Source organism: Leuresthes tenuis, unplaced genomic scaffold (genome assembly GCF_036924035.1).
Source record: "Leuresthes tenuis unplaced genomic scaffold, fLeuTen1.0.hap1 SCAF_20, whole genome shotgun sequence".
In the NCBI taxonomy this organism is placed as follows: domain Eukaryota; kingdom Metazoa; phylum Chordata; class Actinopteri; order Atheriniformes; family Atherinopsidae; genus Leuresthes; species Leuresthes tenuis.
In genome coordinates this window covers 16,038,691-16,056,507 of record NW_027325374.1, presented here as the reverse complement: position 1 = coordinate 16,056,507, position 17,817 = coordinate 16,038,691, and the positions used below count along the sequence as shown (strand labels likewise).

At 41.9% G+C, this 17,817-nt stretch overlaps 3 protein-coding genes across 3 annotated transcripts in view; 1 reads left to right on the top strand and 2 right to left on the bottom strand.

Annotated features, from left to right (window-relative positions):
• The window catches only part of birc5a (baculoviral IAP repeat containing 5a), an 80,820-nt gene extending 70,767 nt beyond the window's left edge, over nucleotides 1–10,053 (bottom strand). The window contains exons 1-4 of the mRNA XM_072373860.1: nucleotides 9,863–10,053; nucleotides 9,136–9,245; nucleotides 7,672–7,789; nucleotides 7,306–7,443 (exon numbers count right to left, since the gene is read on the bottom strand). Of these exons, the coding sequence (XP_072229961.1) occupies nucleotides 7,351–7,443; nucleotides 7,672–7,789; nucleotides 9,136–9,245; nucleotides 9,863–9,970 (429 nt within the window). The 5' untranslated portion in view covers nucleotides 9,971–10,053 and the 3' untranslated portion in view covers nucleotides 7,306–7,350. The remainder of the gene's footprint in view (nucleotides 1–7,305; nucleotides 7,444–7,671; nucleotides 7,790–9,135; nucleotides 9,246–9,862) is intronic.
• On the bottom strand, nucleotides 375–6,537 carry tmem235b (transmembrane protein 235b). The gene is made up of 4 exons (XM_072373747.1): nucleotides 6,357–6,537; nucleotides 6,150–6,230; nucleotides 5,889–6,026; nucleotides 375–897 (listed from the first exon to the last, which is right to left on the bottom strand). The coding sequence occupies exons 1-4, from the start codon at nucleotides 6,532–6,534 to the stop codon at nucleotides 668–670; spliced, it is 627 nt and encodes a 208-aa protein (XP_072229848.1). The 5' UTR covers nucleotides 6,535–6,537; the 3' UTR covers nucleotides 375–667.
• A 233-nt stretch (nucleotides 10,054–10,286) lies between the features above and the next one.
• On the top strand, nucleotides 10,287–15,813 carry faap100 (FA core complex associated protein 100). Its single transcript, XM_072373857.1, has 8 exons — nucleotides 10,287–10,720; nucleotides 10,824–10,942; nucleotides 11,043–11,935; nucleotides 12,476–12,632; nucleotides 13,104–14,028; nucleotides 14,114–14,233; nucleotides 15,031–15,117; nucleotides 15,568–15,813. The coding sequence occupies exons 1-8, from the start codon at nucleotides 10,565–10,567 to the stop codon at nucleotides 15,682–15,684; spliced, it is 2,574 nt and encodes an 857-aa protein (XP_072229958.1). The 5' UTR covers nucleotides 10,287–10,564; the 3' UTR covers nucleotides 15,685–15,813.
• Nucleotides 15,814–17,817: the final 2,004 nt, after the last annotated feature.

Sequence of the window (17,817 nt, the reverse complement as noted above, 5' to 3'; positions counted from 1 at the left end):
TTTCCATCTTAACACCGTGTGAATTCTGAGCCAGGTGGACGAAACCTGCTTCTCTGTTTGTCTAAACATGGCATATAATACGGTCATGCATACGTTTTACATTTTTAAGCTGTAGTTACACGGGAGGAGGACATTATTACAACTTTTCAGGACAAAAACGTGTTAATAGCGCGGCACTCTGTTACACAACAGTGCTAAACAAAAAGAAAAACACAGTTCACACCATTTTAATCCGCATGATAGAAGTAGCAACAATGTTAAAGATTAGTAGAAGAGTAAAGATGTGTCCATAGCTTAAAAGTAACAACAAACTCTCCTATATGTGCGGCACAGATAAAACCGCAGCAGTAGGTAATCAGCATGATCCAGTGCTCCAACTCTGCATTCGAGAAACAGTCATTTCACACCACAAGGGGGCAGAATTGGTCAAACTTAACTCGCATTATGAATTCACCTCCTTACATCTCCAATCAGGGGCAAATCTAGGACATAAAACTTACAAAACACCCTTGTAAAATTGGCATGCAACCACAGTTCAACCTTTATTTTCTGTCAAATCCCTGCAATACTCAGCTGCTGCTAGTTAACTTGTTTTAAGGCAGCAGCATACCCGACCGTTCTTTCTCCTGAGTTCACTCACTGTTCGGTCCCATTCTTGAACGTCATGTCAGGCCATTCTGCGTCTGCTCCGCTGCAGCTTGAGCATTTGTGCAGCAATAAGCAGCAGCCCTCCGGTGAGGAGCTCCAGGCTGTAGGAGAGCCAAGCCAGACCCAGAGACCAGCCGAAGGAGGTGTGAATGTAGGCCAGACCATCCTGCCCAACCAGCCTCTCTGTCTCAACCAGGGCCTCGTTCGAGTAGATGATGTAAAGGCTTGCACCGCACAGAGTCAACTGACCTAAAGATTGATGAATTACACACATACAGGGAAAAAATAAATCTGATTTACTGAATTCATGGACACTGGAATATATTTTGTGGAGAAACCGTGAAGATGAAAAATTCTGAGGCAACGCAGACTTCTGTCTTTACTCGTTATCTTGTAAAGTCCACAACTGCTGTTTGTTATTTCTTTATTTATTTATATGTGTAAAGAATGGAAGTAGAGCAATGCAAGCAAGGCCATCTATTTGTTTCAAACATATTTTTGTTGGAAAGAAAAGTGGAACACAGAGCTGATTGATATAAACATAAAAGGGAAGGCATAAAATCCATTGTTTGTCAGTGTTGCTATTGGAGACGCTTTTAATTTTGACAGCTTGCTCCTGGCTTTTAGGGGATGCAAACTGAGCTACTCGGGATGGGACTAATAAGATCTTATTACAATTACCCCCCCAAGGTGCCATGAACCGGGAATATGACGAGAAAACTGCATCTCATGTCTCATTTTTACGCACTTCACCGCAATGCTCAGAGCAACAGAGAGACAACTGGGAAATGACAGAGAAGACAGGAAGGATCCCCATCATCGATTAATTAGCTGCTTTTCTTTATCTGTGAAAAATGTCAACATTAAGGTTCGGACAGTGACTCAACCGATATGAAATCTTGAGCCGACATTCACCAAATACCTTTGATGATCTGCATGACTGTCAAGTGAAACTTCCAATCTGTTCACTAAATTTGGTTTATAACTCAGAACCCTGGAAACAAATGACATACTAATTAGCCCAAACATTTATATTATAACATTACAGTATATGCATACAGCGAAGCCAGTAATAATCTACAGCCATGCCCAGTTTTGATCTGCATTCAACATTTGCCTCACCAATCAGTCTCTTTTGGCATGTGAAACAAGTGACCATATATATATATATATATTTCTATTCTATGCAATTGAAAGAAAATGCTATGCCCAAAATGATTCAGTAGTTACTGGCACATCCTTTATTTGCAATTACAAAAAACTAACAAGCTTCATATCTCCACTGGGATTTTTAGCCTCTCCTTTCATCTGCCTTCACCTGCAGGAAGGCCTCCCGGCCATCACTGTGCTTTCTTTTCCTGCACACAATCTCAATGGGATGAGTTGAAAAATGCTGAGATTGTTTTGTTTTGTTTGGAATAATTCTCTTGTTGGAAAGGTCCTATAAGTATGTTTTCCTCCTGAATCTTAATGTACTCCTCCTCTCTCATGAGCTTGTGTACTGGACCAAAGCATTCCTTAACCTCCACGTTATTTGTGTCTGCTTCACTTTCATTGTTTCTTCAGTAAAAACACTTTGTGTCAGTTGCACAAGCCAAAGTAGTTAAGCTATTGAGCCACTTTGATACTTTCGTCCCTGCCCTTGGTCTCCCAATTTGATTAATTTAAATATCTATGGATGGATAGTAAAATTAGCTAGTTCTTACCTTTTGCTTCAAATGTCAGTTTAGCCAAAGTCAACCCAAAAGGATGGTGTTTCTGTGGTGGTAAGTTATCCCTCTGCATTCAGAGAACTCCATTTTTGTCCCATTCAACAGAAGTGCTTACCAATAACCTTAATCTTTGGGGGAGTTTAGCTTCGCAGATGCCAGAACAGCTTCTGTGTGACTGTTTTGACTAAGCGTGCTGTCCTTGATCGCGGTCCATGGAGACCAGCTTTGTGCAGCATCTGCTGGTGAGTCTTACCTTGAGACAGTTAGCACCATAATTACAAAGATTGATCAGGATGTCTACATTAGTACTCTACAGGGATCCATCAGGCAGGGTGCAGAGGAACTTGGCCTTGAGCAGCACTGGACCTTGTAACTTGACAATGAAGCATACAGATAGAGCGGTTGAGGAATGATTAGGAACAAGCAATACAAATTAGAATGAACATTTGGTGAAGCTTTCCCTCCCAGTTCTCTGGTTCTCCTTCAGTTAAACACTTCATCTTATATTGTTGCACAATCTTTGTGATAATGCATTATTTCACATTTGTGTCAGGGTCTTACCAACATAAAACATGACATAGGATGCACTCTGACACTGTTCGGGTAAAGAACAGAATGTAATTGAATAAAGAGCAGCAAAGCTGTGCAAGAAATACAGTAACAACCTTTGGCTTTGAGGCTGGCTGGGTTATTTTAAAAGTCGGACAGTCAACAAGTTCACAAGCGACCGCAATCTAATTCAAGCCTTTATCCCATTTCGCTGATTATCATGTGCTGCTTATTAAGGGGAGACTATAAAGAGTCTTTTTAAGGAAGTGTTTGTCTATCACAAGGTCCTCTGTATGGAGGTCATAAGGTGCTGGTGGGAGAGTGACCAAAAGATCGGGGGGGGGGGGGGGGGGGGAGTGTGCCAGATGCCCAGGCGCAAGGTTTATGAGCAGAAGCGTAACTTGATTACTGTAAATATCCAGATTAACATAATAGCCTTAAGGTGGTTAACATTAATCCAATGCTGCCAATAACCAAAATTTGGATAATTTGTTAGAGACTCAAGTTGGATGCCTGCTATATGTCATCTACATGCCAATTCAGTGATGATATGAATGCCTTCATTATTACACTTTCCCATTTTTTTCCCCCCAGGATTCAGTTTATTCAATCAGATTCGTGACACATTAAACAAGCTGGTTTAAACTAAAAGGCAACTCAGTGTGGTCGCTCTAAAGCATAACTACTCTTATTATGATCTTAATTCAGATCAGGTAACGAGTAGCTGCAGTATTTGAAATAGCCTCCTCATCTTGCTCTGTAACACACTGCAACAAGTCAGCAGCTTTCATTCGTGGCATCCTAAGAGGTGCCGGTTAAATCAGACTTCTTTTCAATGTGAGCGGCTCCTAATGACCAGCTTGTGGGAACGTGATGAAAAACAAGACTCAATGGAGATCCAAATACGGATATTCTCCTTGTAGCAAAAGAATCTATCCATACATGTGAGCTGAATCTCTTGGGTACCAGATACTAAGCTCCAAGTCATGTTCACCCAAGTCTCTTTGCATATTTTACAAATGACTTTTCCCTGGCATCTTTCCCTAAGTCATAACACAGAGCCCCTGTGGTATGACTGTTTACTCCCTCGACCGTGCGCTCGGTCCATCTTATCTTTACGTCCTCTGCCGTTTATGGCTGTGCTGTTGAGGACAGAATTAGCTTAATTCTGTTAAGACAGATCCGAACAGCAAAGGCGTGGAAATAATGTTAAAAGACAAAAAAGTTCCTTCATTCATGCATTCGAACAATGACTGATCTCAAGATGCAACTTTAAGCATAATTTTGATGACGTGAAAGGAATCCAGATGTATACAGATATTTGACGAATAAAACTACAATTATTTGCTTCTTGGCTGCATTAGAGTTTGATGTTCTTTAGATCCATCTATTTTCTGTTGTTTATTCGTGAAGGGATATACACTTAATTTCCCGTCAGTCTTTTTGATTACCGTATTTATGCCAATAATGTTGTTTTTTTGTTTTTTTTTCCCAGTGTGGCGATGTTCATCGTCCTGTCGGGTGAGTCCTGTCTCTGTGTTTTAACCTATAAAGATGCAGCAGCATGTGTAAATATGCAGCAATTATCACATCAATCTGTTTATTTGATACAGGTCTACACATTCACAATCTGTGAATATTCCTATTGGTCTTCTCTTTGATGCTTTTTTTTTTTTTTTTAATGGAATCTATGCATGGAAAAGTTTGAGCTCTGCTGAGTTAGAATTTTGTAACACTCTCTGGCAAATATCAAAGCTTGCAAACAGTCATTGTAGCAGCCAGGAGCCTTTGAGTTATTGTTTGGGGGATTTCCACCTGAACTTTTCATGAAGAAGATTTGATCTTCTTCTACATCTGTGAAATTCTTGGCTCTCTTGGTTGCATGTTTGAGGTCTATCTAATGATTTTAAATGAACAAATAAGACTGTAAATGCCGTGGCAAAACTCTTGAGTGGATTTTTGACATTTTTTTCTTCATCCTCGTGCATCCTTGAATCCATTCTTCCCTCTCCCAATCAAATATACTTTACATGTCCACAGGCCCAGAGAATGACACATCCAACCCCGTGCTTAACAGTTGGAGGGGTGTTCTTTTCATAAAATGCAGGATTCAGATTGTTTGAAGGTTCATGTGAAAATTTACAAGTATGAATTTTGCAGTGAGGACACAAAAAGATTCCGTCTCAATGTCATCAGAAAACGTTTAGGTCTCCAACAACTGCATTTACATCCATTTACTATCTTGTGTTAGCTTTTTCTTGCTTTGTGAACTATTGCTCAGATATGCCCGCAGTGGCAGATTGTTTGGACAAGATTCATTGAGTCTGAGGAACTGTGGACCATTTAAATTTTTACCACATTGTTTCACTCTTTTCTTTTTTCTTTTTCCCCTAAATAGTGATTATGAACAAGTCAAAGCGCTAACAAGCTATTTAAGGTATCTTGTTGGCTCGAATCTTGCGCCAACAGAAGATTTGTGGTTCGCACGGTTCATAGGACAAGAGTGAGAAAGTAGCACATTCTGCACACAGCCACACAATTATTCCCATGTGTCAGGAAATTGAGTCTTCTCTCATTTGTAGTCTTTAACCAGCTCGTGCTTCATTGAACCCCGAGGAAAATGATGCAGAGCAAAGCCTCCTTGCCTCTTGCTGGCAAGGATGGAGTCTGTTGTTTTTATTGATAATGTCTGTCCAACAACTTAACAGCAGCAATGTGTCTTTTCAACGTTTTTACCACTACCACTGAATCTTAAGTGTGATAGAAGACACACCGTCCTCTGCAGACACAGAGTTGACTCCCTGCTACATGTTTAAGCCCTTTTGCCAGCAGTAATACACCAGACTTTTTTTTTTCTTTTTTGGTTTTAATTGATTTGACTTGAGTGAGTTACCTCAGGTGAACCTGACGTTTGCCTTACAGTGCATCAGAGGATGGTTTACAAAGAGATGCGAGTGCAGGAACTGAATGTTAACTTACTGCAGATGAAGAAGAAGGAGGCTGTGCCGGTGAGGAGAACTGGGCTCCGAGCAAGGGAACTGACCAACCCGTAGATGCCACCAAACAGCAACAGAACCAGGCTGAGGGGAAGCACCACCACTATTGCAGCGTGCATGTCTGAGATATGAACAGATGGGTTATGGAGCATCAGCGGAGTTATGACTGTCCTGACACTGAAGCTTTATTGGCAGCGTGGGACTATAAACAGACGGTTTAATCAAAGCTGGAGGAGAGACTCACTCAGCAAGCGCAGCTCAGTCTCGGAGTATTTGGAGCAATTAGCAGTAAAGGGGTCAAAAGAGTTTGCATAAATCTTCCCTCCTGATTGAAACAAAAACATGAAAAAAGAATAAATCAGACTGTCTACATAATACAACAATCCATTACTTCCATGTCAGTAAAATGGCGCTTATTGTGTGACAAAGTTAAGGAAGAGTCGTTGCCTACCTTCAATGACGCTCCATAATCCTGAGTGGGAGCTCATGTCCTCAAAGTCAGTCATATTCGTAGGGTTCATTTCTATAATGTACCAATAATTGGTTCCGAGGGAAGCAGCCAGGAATCCGAAGCTGAGAATCCCGCAGATTCCGGCCGTGATTACCAGAGCGCCAAAGTTGAGCTTCATCCTGCACAGGTGAAGGTGTTCACTCGTGCGTAACGCGGGGTCTCTGGTGTTGATCCAACCTTTGAAACGTTTATAAAGCGGGGAAATATTCGGACATCTAAAAAAAAAAAAAAAAAAAAAAAAAAAAAAAAAAAAGGGATTTCGCGATTTCCAAAGGAAAATGTTCCTGTCGAGTGATTAAAATTCTTCAGAGGTGGACATCAACTCAACCTGACCTGAATGAATGGCGTCACAGAGCTGCACAGATAGTTTGCCAACAGTTCGCCGGAGCCTCAGTAACGTCGTTCAGGGAGGGATCCCGGAGGCGCGCGCGTTTACGCAAGGCACACTTTGGGAAGAAGCTGTAGTCATTCACGCTTTGATAAAAGGAGACGATGCAATTTGACGCATGACGCCAATATTAAGCTGCGTTTGTGAACGTGCAACACGGAACAGTTTCATCGTAAAAACGTAATCGGGCTGATTAAGACTAGTAATTACCGTCTCCACGCGGTTACTTCATTCTAAGAATGAAAACCGCTGATGAAAGCCAACAATTTAACTGTATGGGTTTTAGGGCTTTGTCCTGTGACGAATTCATGTATAATCAATAAAACACCAACAATAAAAGTTAAAACAGAACGATATTTAATGAACAAACACAGAAAGCATTTAAGACAACAAATATACAGCATGACAATGAGGGTATGAAGGCAGATGAAGAAAACACACTTTTTAGTTAATTGAGAAAACCACACTCTTGACTGCTTCCCTTCCTTCCTTCCCCCTCACACACACACACACAACCCATCTCATTCATCTGCATATTTTCTGGCATCACTCCTCTCCCATGGCTGTCTTGATGATATCCGCTCTTCTCAGTTTGGCTGCCTCCTCAAATTTGGATATGGCCTCATTACCAGTTTTGTTCTGCACACAAAAGGAAATTAAGTCTGGATCAGTATCAAAGCCGAGGTCCACAGGAATCAGTCTTGTCAGGACATTTTTAAAATTGACGAAAGGGATTAAACGAAGATCAACGAACAGATTTAAAATGTTGTCAGCATCCTTAGAAGCATTGTGAACGGTTAACTTACTCAACCTGTGCAGAATAAAATCTAACAATTAAGAAGTTCATTGCGTCTGAAAAGAACATACGATGATGATCTTGTGCCTCTCCTTCTGTAGTTTGAAGAATTCTTCCACAGTCAGCTCTTCCACTTTTTTCTTCAAGGCCATGAATAGACAGGAGGGTGAATGAGATTTGTGCTCTTTCCTGACAAAACAAAAAGGATAGTGACACATGTAAACTTTCACACAGCAAGCGACAGACATGCGAGGGAAATGCACTTCAAAGAAGCTTTTTTTTTTTTTTTTTTTTTTTACATACAGTAAAAAGGTTTACAATGTTCACCAAACTCCCCCTTTACTTTTGGGTGATTTTCTAAATCATACCCTTGGTTGTTTTATCTGTTGGTTGTCACCAGAAAGTTTGTATTACCAAAGCAAGGATCTGTGGCTTAGTGAGGAACTTCTGCAGCTGTCATCTTTAAGATAAACAAAGGTCGAACAAATCCGAAATCAACAAGCGATTGTTTGAATGCACCCTCGGTTGCACCGGAGAGGATTGAGATAACAAATCGCCACTTGTCAGCGCTCTGCCCGACGATAAAATGATTTTCCGGTGAGTGGACAGCGAGTCTCTTCTCTTCTCCGTCTCTCTCAGTGTCGGAGATCTAAACTGCTGGACTACCGCAGAGAAATAACAGGGAACGATTACTCTAAAGCTCGTTTTATTCGACTTTAACAAATGTCCTTTATAAAAAGTTGTCTTGCCATTTTCCCGTGTGCAGAAGTGTATAAATGTAAAGGATATCTTACTTGTCTCTTCATATTCAGCTCAATAAAATGCTTTAAAAACATGAAGTCACTGCACAACTGAAACCATTTTTAATCAACAATTTAGAGCCTAGATGACGTTTACAGTAAAGCCCACTGAGTGGATGGAATATTCTTTGTTTGATCTTTATTTGCTGAAAAGAGGGTACAAAATATTTGTCCTTTTTACTAGAAATATCCAGATCCAAATGCACAACTGGTCATCTGATGCCATCTTCGTCCCAGAGTCCAGAGTCACTAAACCTGGGTTGACTTACTGAGTGAATAAGCAGCACTGTGATGCCACTTAGTGAGATCTGCATTGTTAAGGTTACTTAAGCCAAATATTCTAAATATACCCGGGATATGCTGAACCTGCCTCGTATTAGAGTTCCCAAAACATCTAACACAGGAAGGGTTTGTCGGCCAAAAAGGGAAAAAATGTCCCCATCACAAGACAGACATGAAAGCATGTATTGAGCTGCCTTTAAATGCAGAGAAAACAACACTGATGACGCCCTGAAGACAATAAGGGAAAGTCTGTCTCCCAAACTGAGGAAATCATTTTGAAAGATCTAAAAAAAAAACAAAAAAAAAAACACTTTTTTAAAAATAACTTATTTTATGTACATACCTATAATACATTTGACTTCAAAAGCCAACTAGTTGAAGTGTGTGTTTAGTTTGTGTGTCATTGTAAACTGTGAGCTCTTTGCTTCTGTTTTGGTTGCGTTTCATTCTTACTCTGGGTCATCCTCCGGCTCCCAGCCCTCCAGCTCTTTGAGGCAGAAGAAACACGTTGCGATGTCTGGGCTGTTCTCTGAAGGGGTGTGGATGAAGCCGGCTTTGGCCATCTGGAAGACGAAATGAACAGACAAATGAAAACCAAACAACAACAAAAGAAAAAACATGCTCAGGTATGCTAATGCATACTTGTATGCAAGTTCTTTAGTAAGTATTCAGGGAACTAATACAGTTGATTATAAACTAATGTGCAGCTTTAACTTTTCCAAACTGTCACATGACGCATTATGTATATATATATATATATATATATATATATATATATATAAAAAACGTGAAGTCAAGGTCACGTGTTGCTAACACACTGATACGTAATGTCCAGAACAAAATAGCTTCATAAACTTTTATACTTTTTGTTGCCAGTACGCTTTTGCAGATTTATTTTCGATAGCCCCAGTCACGCTGGCTATATACAACCACCGGTATCAAACTTTAGCTCATGTGTTCGATCTTAAGGGTACAGAGTAGTACTTTACACAATATCTAGAGCAACTGTAAACGTGCATAACCCCCAACTTCAACAACCTATAAAGTATTTAAATTTGCAGTTAATCTCAGTTAAGACAACTGAACAGTGGTGTTTTTTATTGGCAGCTGGCCTTTTTTTCTTAACTGTCGAGCGGTGAGGTGTCGCTCAAGGATTCAAAAGGATTAAACGTTCACTCACGTTCTCGGGGGTGCACGAGCAGTCTTCGTCAAAAGGCCACCCTGCGAAAGTTTTTAGTCTGTTCTCAAAAAAATACATTTTGATATCCTCTTCGTTGAACGGGTCCATTGTGTTTTATATTGAAATAGATGCGATTTCTCTAGTTCCAAACCTGTCTAAGGCTACCAAGCTAGAGGGCGTTTTCAAATTTCGGCGGAGGTGCACTTCGGCTGTTTTGATTGGCGGTTTAAGACTACGACAGTCGTCTAACTTCTTCTTCGTGGGAGGATGGAATATTAAGAATCTCAACAATGACGAGAACGCCACCCAGTGTTGGCGGCTGAGTTCAGAAATACCGCGAAATGTACACACGCTGCGATTAAAAGTTACTTAATTGTATTATAAGAATAATAACAGCACGTTTTTGTACTTTTTCTACAGCTTTTGGACGTCAATAAAAAGGAAAATTGAATGTGAAAACCACATTCGCTGTTCTGCCTTGCATTTTCCGTTTAATTTTCATGGGTAATGTAGTTCAGAAATGTTATTGGTCGAAAGCGTGACGCGCGGAACTTTTGCCGTCTTCTTCATGTCACAACAACCGGTTCGGCATTATTTTATCTTTTACTTCATCATCCCGCATTTAGTTTAACGGTATAGTTGTTTAATAAACGCTACAAATGCACACCGAGTGGTTAATTTCTAGTCTTTAGATTTGTAATCATGGAAGGACGGTGCGTTGTTGAGACTTGGACTGAGTTAGGGTTTTTGGGAACGTCAAGCACGCCGAAGGTCACGTTTGGTTTTGGGACAGATGTTTTCATCTGCACTGGTAGCGACGAGGTGTATGTTTTCAGTGCTCACGAGAAAAAACTCACGGCAAGTAACTTGTTTAGTTTGCGTTTATCGGTTACAGTGGTGATAACCATTAGCTGATAATCCATAGTTTGTGTTATTTACTGTGCTAAGGTGTTGTTTGCAGGCTGTCCTCCAGCTACCTGGTCCTGTGAGTGATGTGGTGGAGAGCCATGACAGGCGGCTTCTCTTTGTAGCATGTAGGAATGGAGTTTATTGTGTCAACTTACAATCTCTGCTACACAGGTACTGCATTTATGGATTTATGCTGACTTATTATTAGTCAGAAACAGAAAAAGTACCCATTTGTCTTGTAAAATTTGTCAAATGTCTCTCACCTCTGCAGAGCTGAAAGTCTATCGGATGATGCATCCTCCCGTCCAGCTGAGCTGAAAATCTCCTCTGAGTGTCTTGTTGTTGACGCAGATGGAGTGTTGACTCTGCTTCTTGTTGGCTCTGTGCTCCTGACCCTTTGCCACAGAGATGCGTGCTGGCTGTTGACTTTGTATAAAACACCCCAACAGACACAGTCCAGTGCCTATGAGGTGCTCAGTTCATTCAGTCTGCCAGTGGTCGCACCTGTTTTACAGGGCGGCACTGAGTCAAAAACAGAACTGACAAGGAGGCCTGTGTTGATTTGTGTCCATTCTGCTGATACAACACAAACCTCTCCAGATGCAACTTCAGCTCATGCCCACCTCTCCCTCGAGCCTGACCTCTTCAAATTGTTGTTTGGCGTTGAAGCTGCTCTTAGCGTGTCACCAGTTATTCTTTGTGGCCTGCCAGATGGACGTCTCTGCTTCCTCCCTCTCCGTCTCCCAGGATCACGGCTTCGAATTCTCCACAGCCTTGAGCAGCCGGTCGTGTTTGTCGGAGCGTTGGTTGTCAAGGAAACAGATCCAGGACGAGGGCAGTGCTTGGTTGCAGTGGGTGAACAGGGCAGAGCGGTCCTGATCAAGACTGACAAGGGTGGGCCAGAGAGAGGATGCAGCATGGCTGGTTTTACTGAGTTCTGTGTATCAGGGCCTGTGGAGTGTGGCTGTGTGGATAAAAGCTGTCTTTACTACAGCACTGGTTCAGACTTGCTCACGCTGAATCTGTCAAAGGGGTCACTTGGTGGAGAGAGCAAAGACAAGGATGAAGAGGCATCTGGGATAACGGCTGCTGCCCTCCAAAGTCCCAGCAGTTTGAATGTGTGCAGGGTCGTCGCTTTGGCTGAGCCTACATGCAACGCTGCAGGTGAGATGAGAAGTGTTGACTTTAGATGTCAACAGACACTGAGTTTTCAGTTACCACTGCTGTATAAGAGCAGACTTCAAGGCAGATAAAATTCATCCATGTCAATCCATGTCACTCACCTGCTAAATTAAGGTGAGAATGATTGATTGACTACCCAAAAAGCCGCTGACGGCAGCAGTTTTCCTTAAGGGTCAGGACGCAAAAAATGAAAATCTTTCTTCACAGCACTGGTTGCTACTTTGTCAGCTGCTGTGCTGTTTTTGTTTTGTAAACGTTCTTCCTAAATTAGTTTAAGATTGATAATGGTCTTCAAATGGCAAAGTTAATGATGTCAAATATGAGGTATGAGGCAAATAAGAGTATTTGCTCGTAGAATGGTATCACTGTTAACTTAATGAGTCTGGCTCTCTTCATCCTGTACTCACGAAGCTCCTCAAGTGAAGCCGCAGCTGTGTTGTGTACCATTTAATTTGTCTTCCTTTTTTCCTCGAGAGTCTGAAACTGTCTTTTTCTAACTTTGAATTCGTCCCTTAATACCAGGGGAAGTTCAGCTGCTTGGACTATCTGATCGAGGGCAGCTTCGGAGGATTAGCTTACCTGTGAGAAGAGAGGACGTGGGATCGTCCAGGCTTCCTTCCGCACAGACTGGCCGCAGTGTCAAGGACCTCCTGTCTGCCATTGGGGATGTTTTTGACAGGTACACTGAGTCAACTGCAGTTTCATTAAACTGTCCTGCTTTCATGGTAATGAAAAAGACAACACTGGAACTGAATACAGCAGAGGTTCCTTGACACACTGGTCCCCTGCTGAAGACTAAATTAAATGCAGGAAACCCATTCTCTGTTGATGTCTTTGGGTTCCAGACTTAAGGCAGTCGTTGCTTCCAAAGGATTCATGACAAAAGTATTAAAAATGAAGATTTTATTAATGGTTATGTTAATTTCTCCCTTAAAAAGAGATTCCTATGAAGTAAAGAATTAAATTCCTAAACTCTTCCTCCAGTTTGGATGCAAACACCCTCAACTTAAAGCTAGAGTCTTCTCTTTCAGGCCATATTCAGTATGTAGCTTGAATTTGTCTTGGGAATCCGCTAAAACAGCATAATTTGTGTCTTTGCTGGAATATTTCCATACCTAACGATGTATGTGACTCCCTTGTTTTTCTTTAGAACGTCAGTACTGGAAGCAACCATCAAATCTAAAAACCAACTTCTAAGGCAGCTGAATCAGGTGGTCCACATCAGTTTCCTGCTGACAGCCTCTGCAAACACCGAGGAGCATCGTTTCACGAAAGAGAAGTCAATCAGATGTCACGCTGTGGCAAGTTGGAGCAGACTGCTTCAAAAGGACTCCTTGAATCTTCAGTGTGTCCTGGATAATTCAAGTCCTTACGCCCTGGAACAAGGCTGGACACTCTGCGTCGCCGTCTTTCCTCTGTCCTTCTCTTCCACCGCAGCAGAGGAAACCTTTTCCACAAATTTTTCTTTTCCGTTCCACAGTCTCAGTCCAGGGGAAGCATTAGAGGTGTCACTCCCAGTCGCCGCTGCAGGCGACGCGTCCTTCTCTGTGACGGTCAACTGCTCGCTTGTCTTCTCATTCTCAGACCTCCTGGGAGAAGAGCAGGCAGCAAGTTGTCCTGGCTTGGAAAATAGTTGTTTCAGTTTGCCCTTAAACACACTGACTGTGGACTGGTTGCACGCCCTGCGCGTCATCGGTCCAACGGCCACACACAAAGTGGCCCCATCTCAATCCAGCAGCACCACAGCAGACAGCATCCGAGCTTTTCTAAGCTCACGCCGGACCAGTCGGAGCAGAGGGGCGGACAGAGGGGAAGAGCCTGAGAGGTATTCTGCAAGTGTGCGAGTGTCTAAAGAGTTACTGAAGGATACCCTGAAGCTGAAAAGCTTCAATTTGGACCAACAGGGACCAGAATTGGCCCCTCAAAACCTCTGCTTCTCTCTGCTCGACTGGCTGTTGTCTCAAGGCTGTGGGGGAGTGAAGATGTTACAGAAAGGAGATAAGATTTACGCGAGCAGCACAGTGGTTCATGCCCGTGGTCCAAATGAAGCCACAGTGAAACTGACCGCCAAGGAGGTGACTCATTATTTAATGTGTTAATGGGATTCACGCCTGCAGGTTTGACCTTGTATCATTTTAGAATTGCTCCTTTGGTCTGCAGATAAGTGGGGAGAAGAGCTTGGAGAAGGAGGAGGCGGTGGCCCACATTGAAGTTCAGATTGAGAGCGCATCTGTAGCAGCAGTGTGTGGCCTGCACCACGCTGTGCTGCGCCGGATACAGGTACCGACAGCTGCACTGTCAAACTTCATGGCATCCTTGGAGAAGCGCCCCGTTCAGTGACTTTTGTCTGTCGTTTGCAAATTTATCGGCTAGGATAGAAAGCTATGGCAGCAAGTACGATTTTATGCCATTCGTCTGTTTGCTGTCAATAAAGTTATTCAAACACTGATTTTTAAAACTGCAAGACCGATAGTTGACCTTTGGTGGCTGACTGCAATCTCCAAGCACCCTTTAATGTTACGGGGGCACCGCCGCACACCTCGTTTTGTAAAGCTGCCAAATTAAAGGGGCAGAATATAACGATGGATTTTCAAATATAGTCGATACGTAGCCTGCAGCCAATAATGTTCTAATTTATTCCACGCTTTTGCAAGGAAGATGGATTCCAAGAGGCATTTTATGCAGATGTTTGTATTTGCAGGAAGAAAAAAAAGCATTTTTTTAATAACCTATGGAGACCTGCTAATGCAGGAAATTAGAAAATGTTGCACTATAATTATGACATGGAAATTATGTGGGAGCTAAACAAATATGTATTTCTTTTGCTCTGTCGTTCTCTAATGCAACGCCAAGCTATTTGGTGATTTAAATCTCATGTTCTTATGGTTTGTTGCACTATGGTGTTGTTGAAGAGCTTATTTTTACATAATAACTATAGCTGCACTTTTATGTCTTTATTAGCCTTTTATTTCCTAGACTCAGTTTGACCTCACCAGGCTTCAGAATAATGTTTTCGTCTTTCTTGTAGATCTACATTTTGCCTTCCTTCTGATAAAGTGCTCTGCTCCCTCACACAGACTCTGCTGCAAATGGCTCCGGAGAAAGCTGCCTCCACGAAGCGGGTCCAGATTTTAGGTTTGAGACGGGCAGTGCAGCAGGCTGAAGTAAGACTGTTATACTGTATATTGTTCATAAAAGGTTCTCTTTTTTGTGCATTTATTCTTAAACCTGCAACAGTAATGGCACACTGTGTAGGATGTAATGATATCTAGAAATACAAATCGCAATCAAATAACTACCCACTATCTAAGTACAAACCATGGTTGTCATGTAAAAAAATGTTAAAAAAGACCACTTGAGAGCCTGTATTTGGTTTGGTTTGTCCTTTTTTGGGCTGCCGTAGTAACACGGGGGTGCAAAATGGCCAAAGGGCAGGGATATAAATCAATGCATTTTCTGTTGATTGATTACTTGATGAGCATCAGCCTTTGAATAATTCTCTCAGTCCCCGTGTTTTTAAACTCATTAAACCCAAGACATTTTTGGGGCTGAGAGGCCAAAGAGTCTGTAACTGTGTTGGAATCATAGTATCTTTCCTTCCCTCGTATCAATAGATCCAGCAGAGTCGCATCTCAGAAGCCTTCAGCATGGGCATGTCCTCAGGGCAGATGAATCGATTTCTTCTACGTGCTTACCGAGAACTCAGAGACAATTCTCTCCTCGTGATTTAACGCCCACACAGTTCCCTTCAGCCTTGTTTGGTGTTCTCTAAGCGGACATTGCAGCTGCATGAAAAATAATGTCTATTCATGGTGCATAATTACTGCCGCAGTAAATATACTTTTCTGTCACACTGTAAATGTCTGCTGTCGTTTTTATATTTTGCACTAAGATGAAAAGCATAATTTGATTATTCAAAATATATTACACTTCAAGACTGGCTTCATTTTATGTGACTTAGGTTCTCTTTATGCTTATTCTTATGCCATTCATTATTTCCATTATGTTAATCTTGTGTAGATTCTACAACTCGAGTGGAGTAAAAATAAAGCTGTCCTGCAGGTGGATGATTGGTTCATGCAGGCATGGACATATTATCTGACAAAAGGCCTCCGGATATAAAGTCGTAATAGACTTCCACTTCCTGTTAAACAAAAGCAAAACACCCAGAGACACCAAGGCGAAAATCGACTACAAATAACACGGAGGTGTTTCAAGTGTCTTTGCATTTTGAACTTGGTCTGGATCCCTTCCATCGTTTTGAACTCCCAGTAGGTTCGATTGAAAATCAACGGCCACCTTAAACATCGACACTGGACCAGGACCCCTTTGACTCCCTGGACCCCTCAGCCTGTGGTCCTATAGGCTCAGTAATACATCCATGCATACATGTGTGACAGTGACAGAATTTTGCAGTTTCTTTTGCCTGGCCAATGAAAACAGACACTTATTTCTCAGATATTTTGTTGGACCACCTTTAGCTTTAATTGCTGTGTTTAATGTGTTTGCCGGGGCATTGGTTGAACAGGCTAATGCAATGTCACGGCATTTATATTGGTCCAGAGTTACAGGATTTGGTCTTGTACTGATTATAGGGCAGTTGGATCGCTGTATAAGGTCTTCTCGGGTGCATCTCAAAGATTTACAATGGGTTAAAGTTCTGGACTCTGATTGCAAATCCCCATGCTCCCTGAATCACTCTTTTGGACTTTGGACTCGATGAATCGCAGCATAGTCATCTTGGAATTTGTCTATGCCATCAGGGAAGTAAAAGTATAGACTGAAAAGTCTGGTCAGTCATATAGTCAGCAGACCTCATTGTTTGGTTGCATAATATTGCTGAGCGTAGACCTGACCGAGGGAAACAACCCCAAATCATTGATTTAGTTTACTTACTCTATTATCAGCCTAACCCCACAAACCATCCATCCATTTTCTATACCCGCTTAATCCAGCCTATCCCAGCTGTCACTGGGCGAGAGGCAGGGTGCACCCTCAGGTCGCCAGTCCATCACAGGGCCACACAGAGACAAACGAGACACACAACAATGCACACTCACACTCACTCCTAAGGACGATTTAGAGACACCAATTAACCTAAGAGGCATGTTTTTGGATTGTGGGAGGAAACCCACAAACCCCCACAGATAATAATCACAGGTATCTTGGTGACTTAGAGGACTCACTATGACTTCACTTGATCTCTAACATTAGTGTTTAGTATTATCGTTGGATAGTACCGACCAAACGTACATAATAGTACTTAACTTCAGTAGTTCTTCTTTGCAGCCTCACTTAAATACTCACTTAGCATGCTATGTATGAGGCTTGTGTGAGGATGTTAACCTTTTTGTCATGTTGGAGAATAGCGTTTTACATGTCTTAGGCGTTTTTGAATTAAAAGAGCAACACTTTGATATTGATACATTCTTTATCTGTACAGCACTTCCATATTATGTAGTTCTGATAACTTCATCAGGACCAGGGAAATAATTATTACATATTTTTCTTTTTTAAGGGTGCCCTTGTTTCCCATAATCCTGGTAGAAATATGATGTTGCCAAAACACAACACAGGCAAACATAGAATCTTTTGGTTCTATGTTCACTAAAGAAATGAAAGCAAAAATGAAAAACCCACCCAAATCAGCTCGCAATGATGCCATTAGTGTTGCTGCTATGTGCCCGAGTCATGGCTACAGTCTTCTACTGTCTCCACCTGAAACCCTCTCATATCCTGCTAATGAGCATCCTCAGTCTGCAGCATGACTCCAAAGGTGACATCACTTGTAATTGTGACCACACTCTTCTCAAATGGCACCTTGAGTTACTGTAGAGTACTTGACCTGATAAGTGACAAGCACC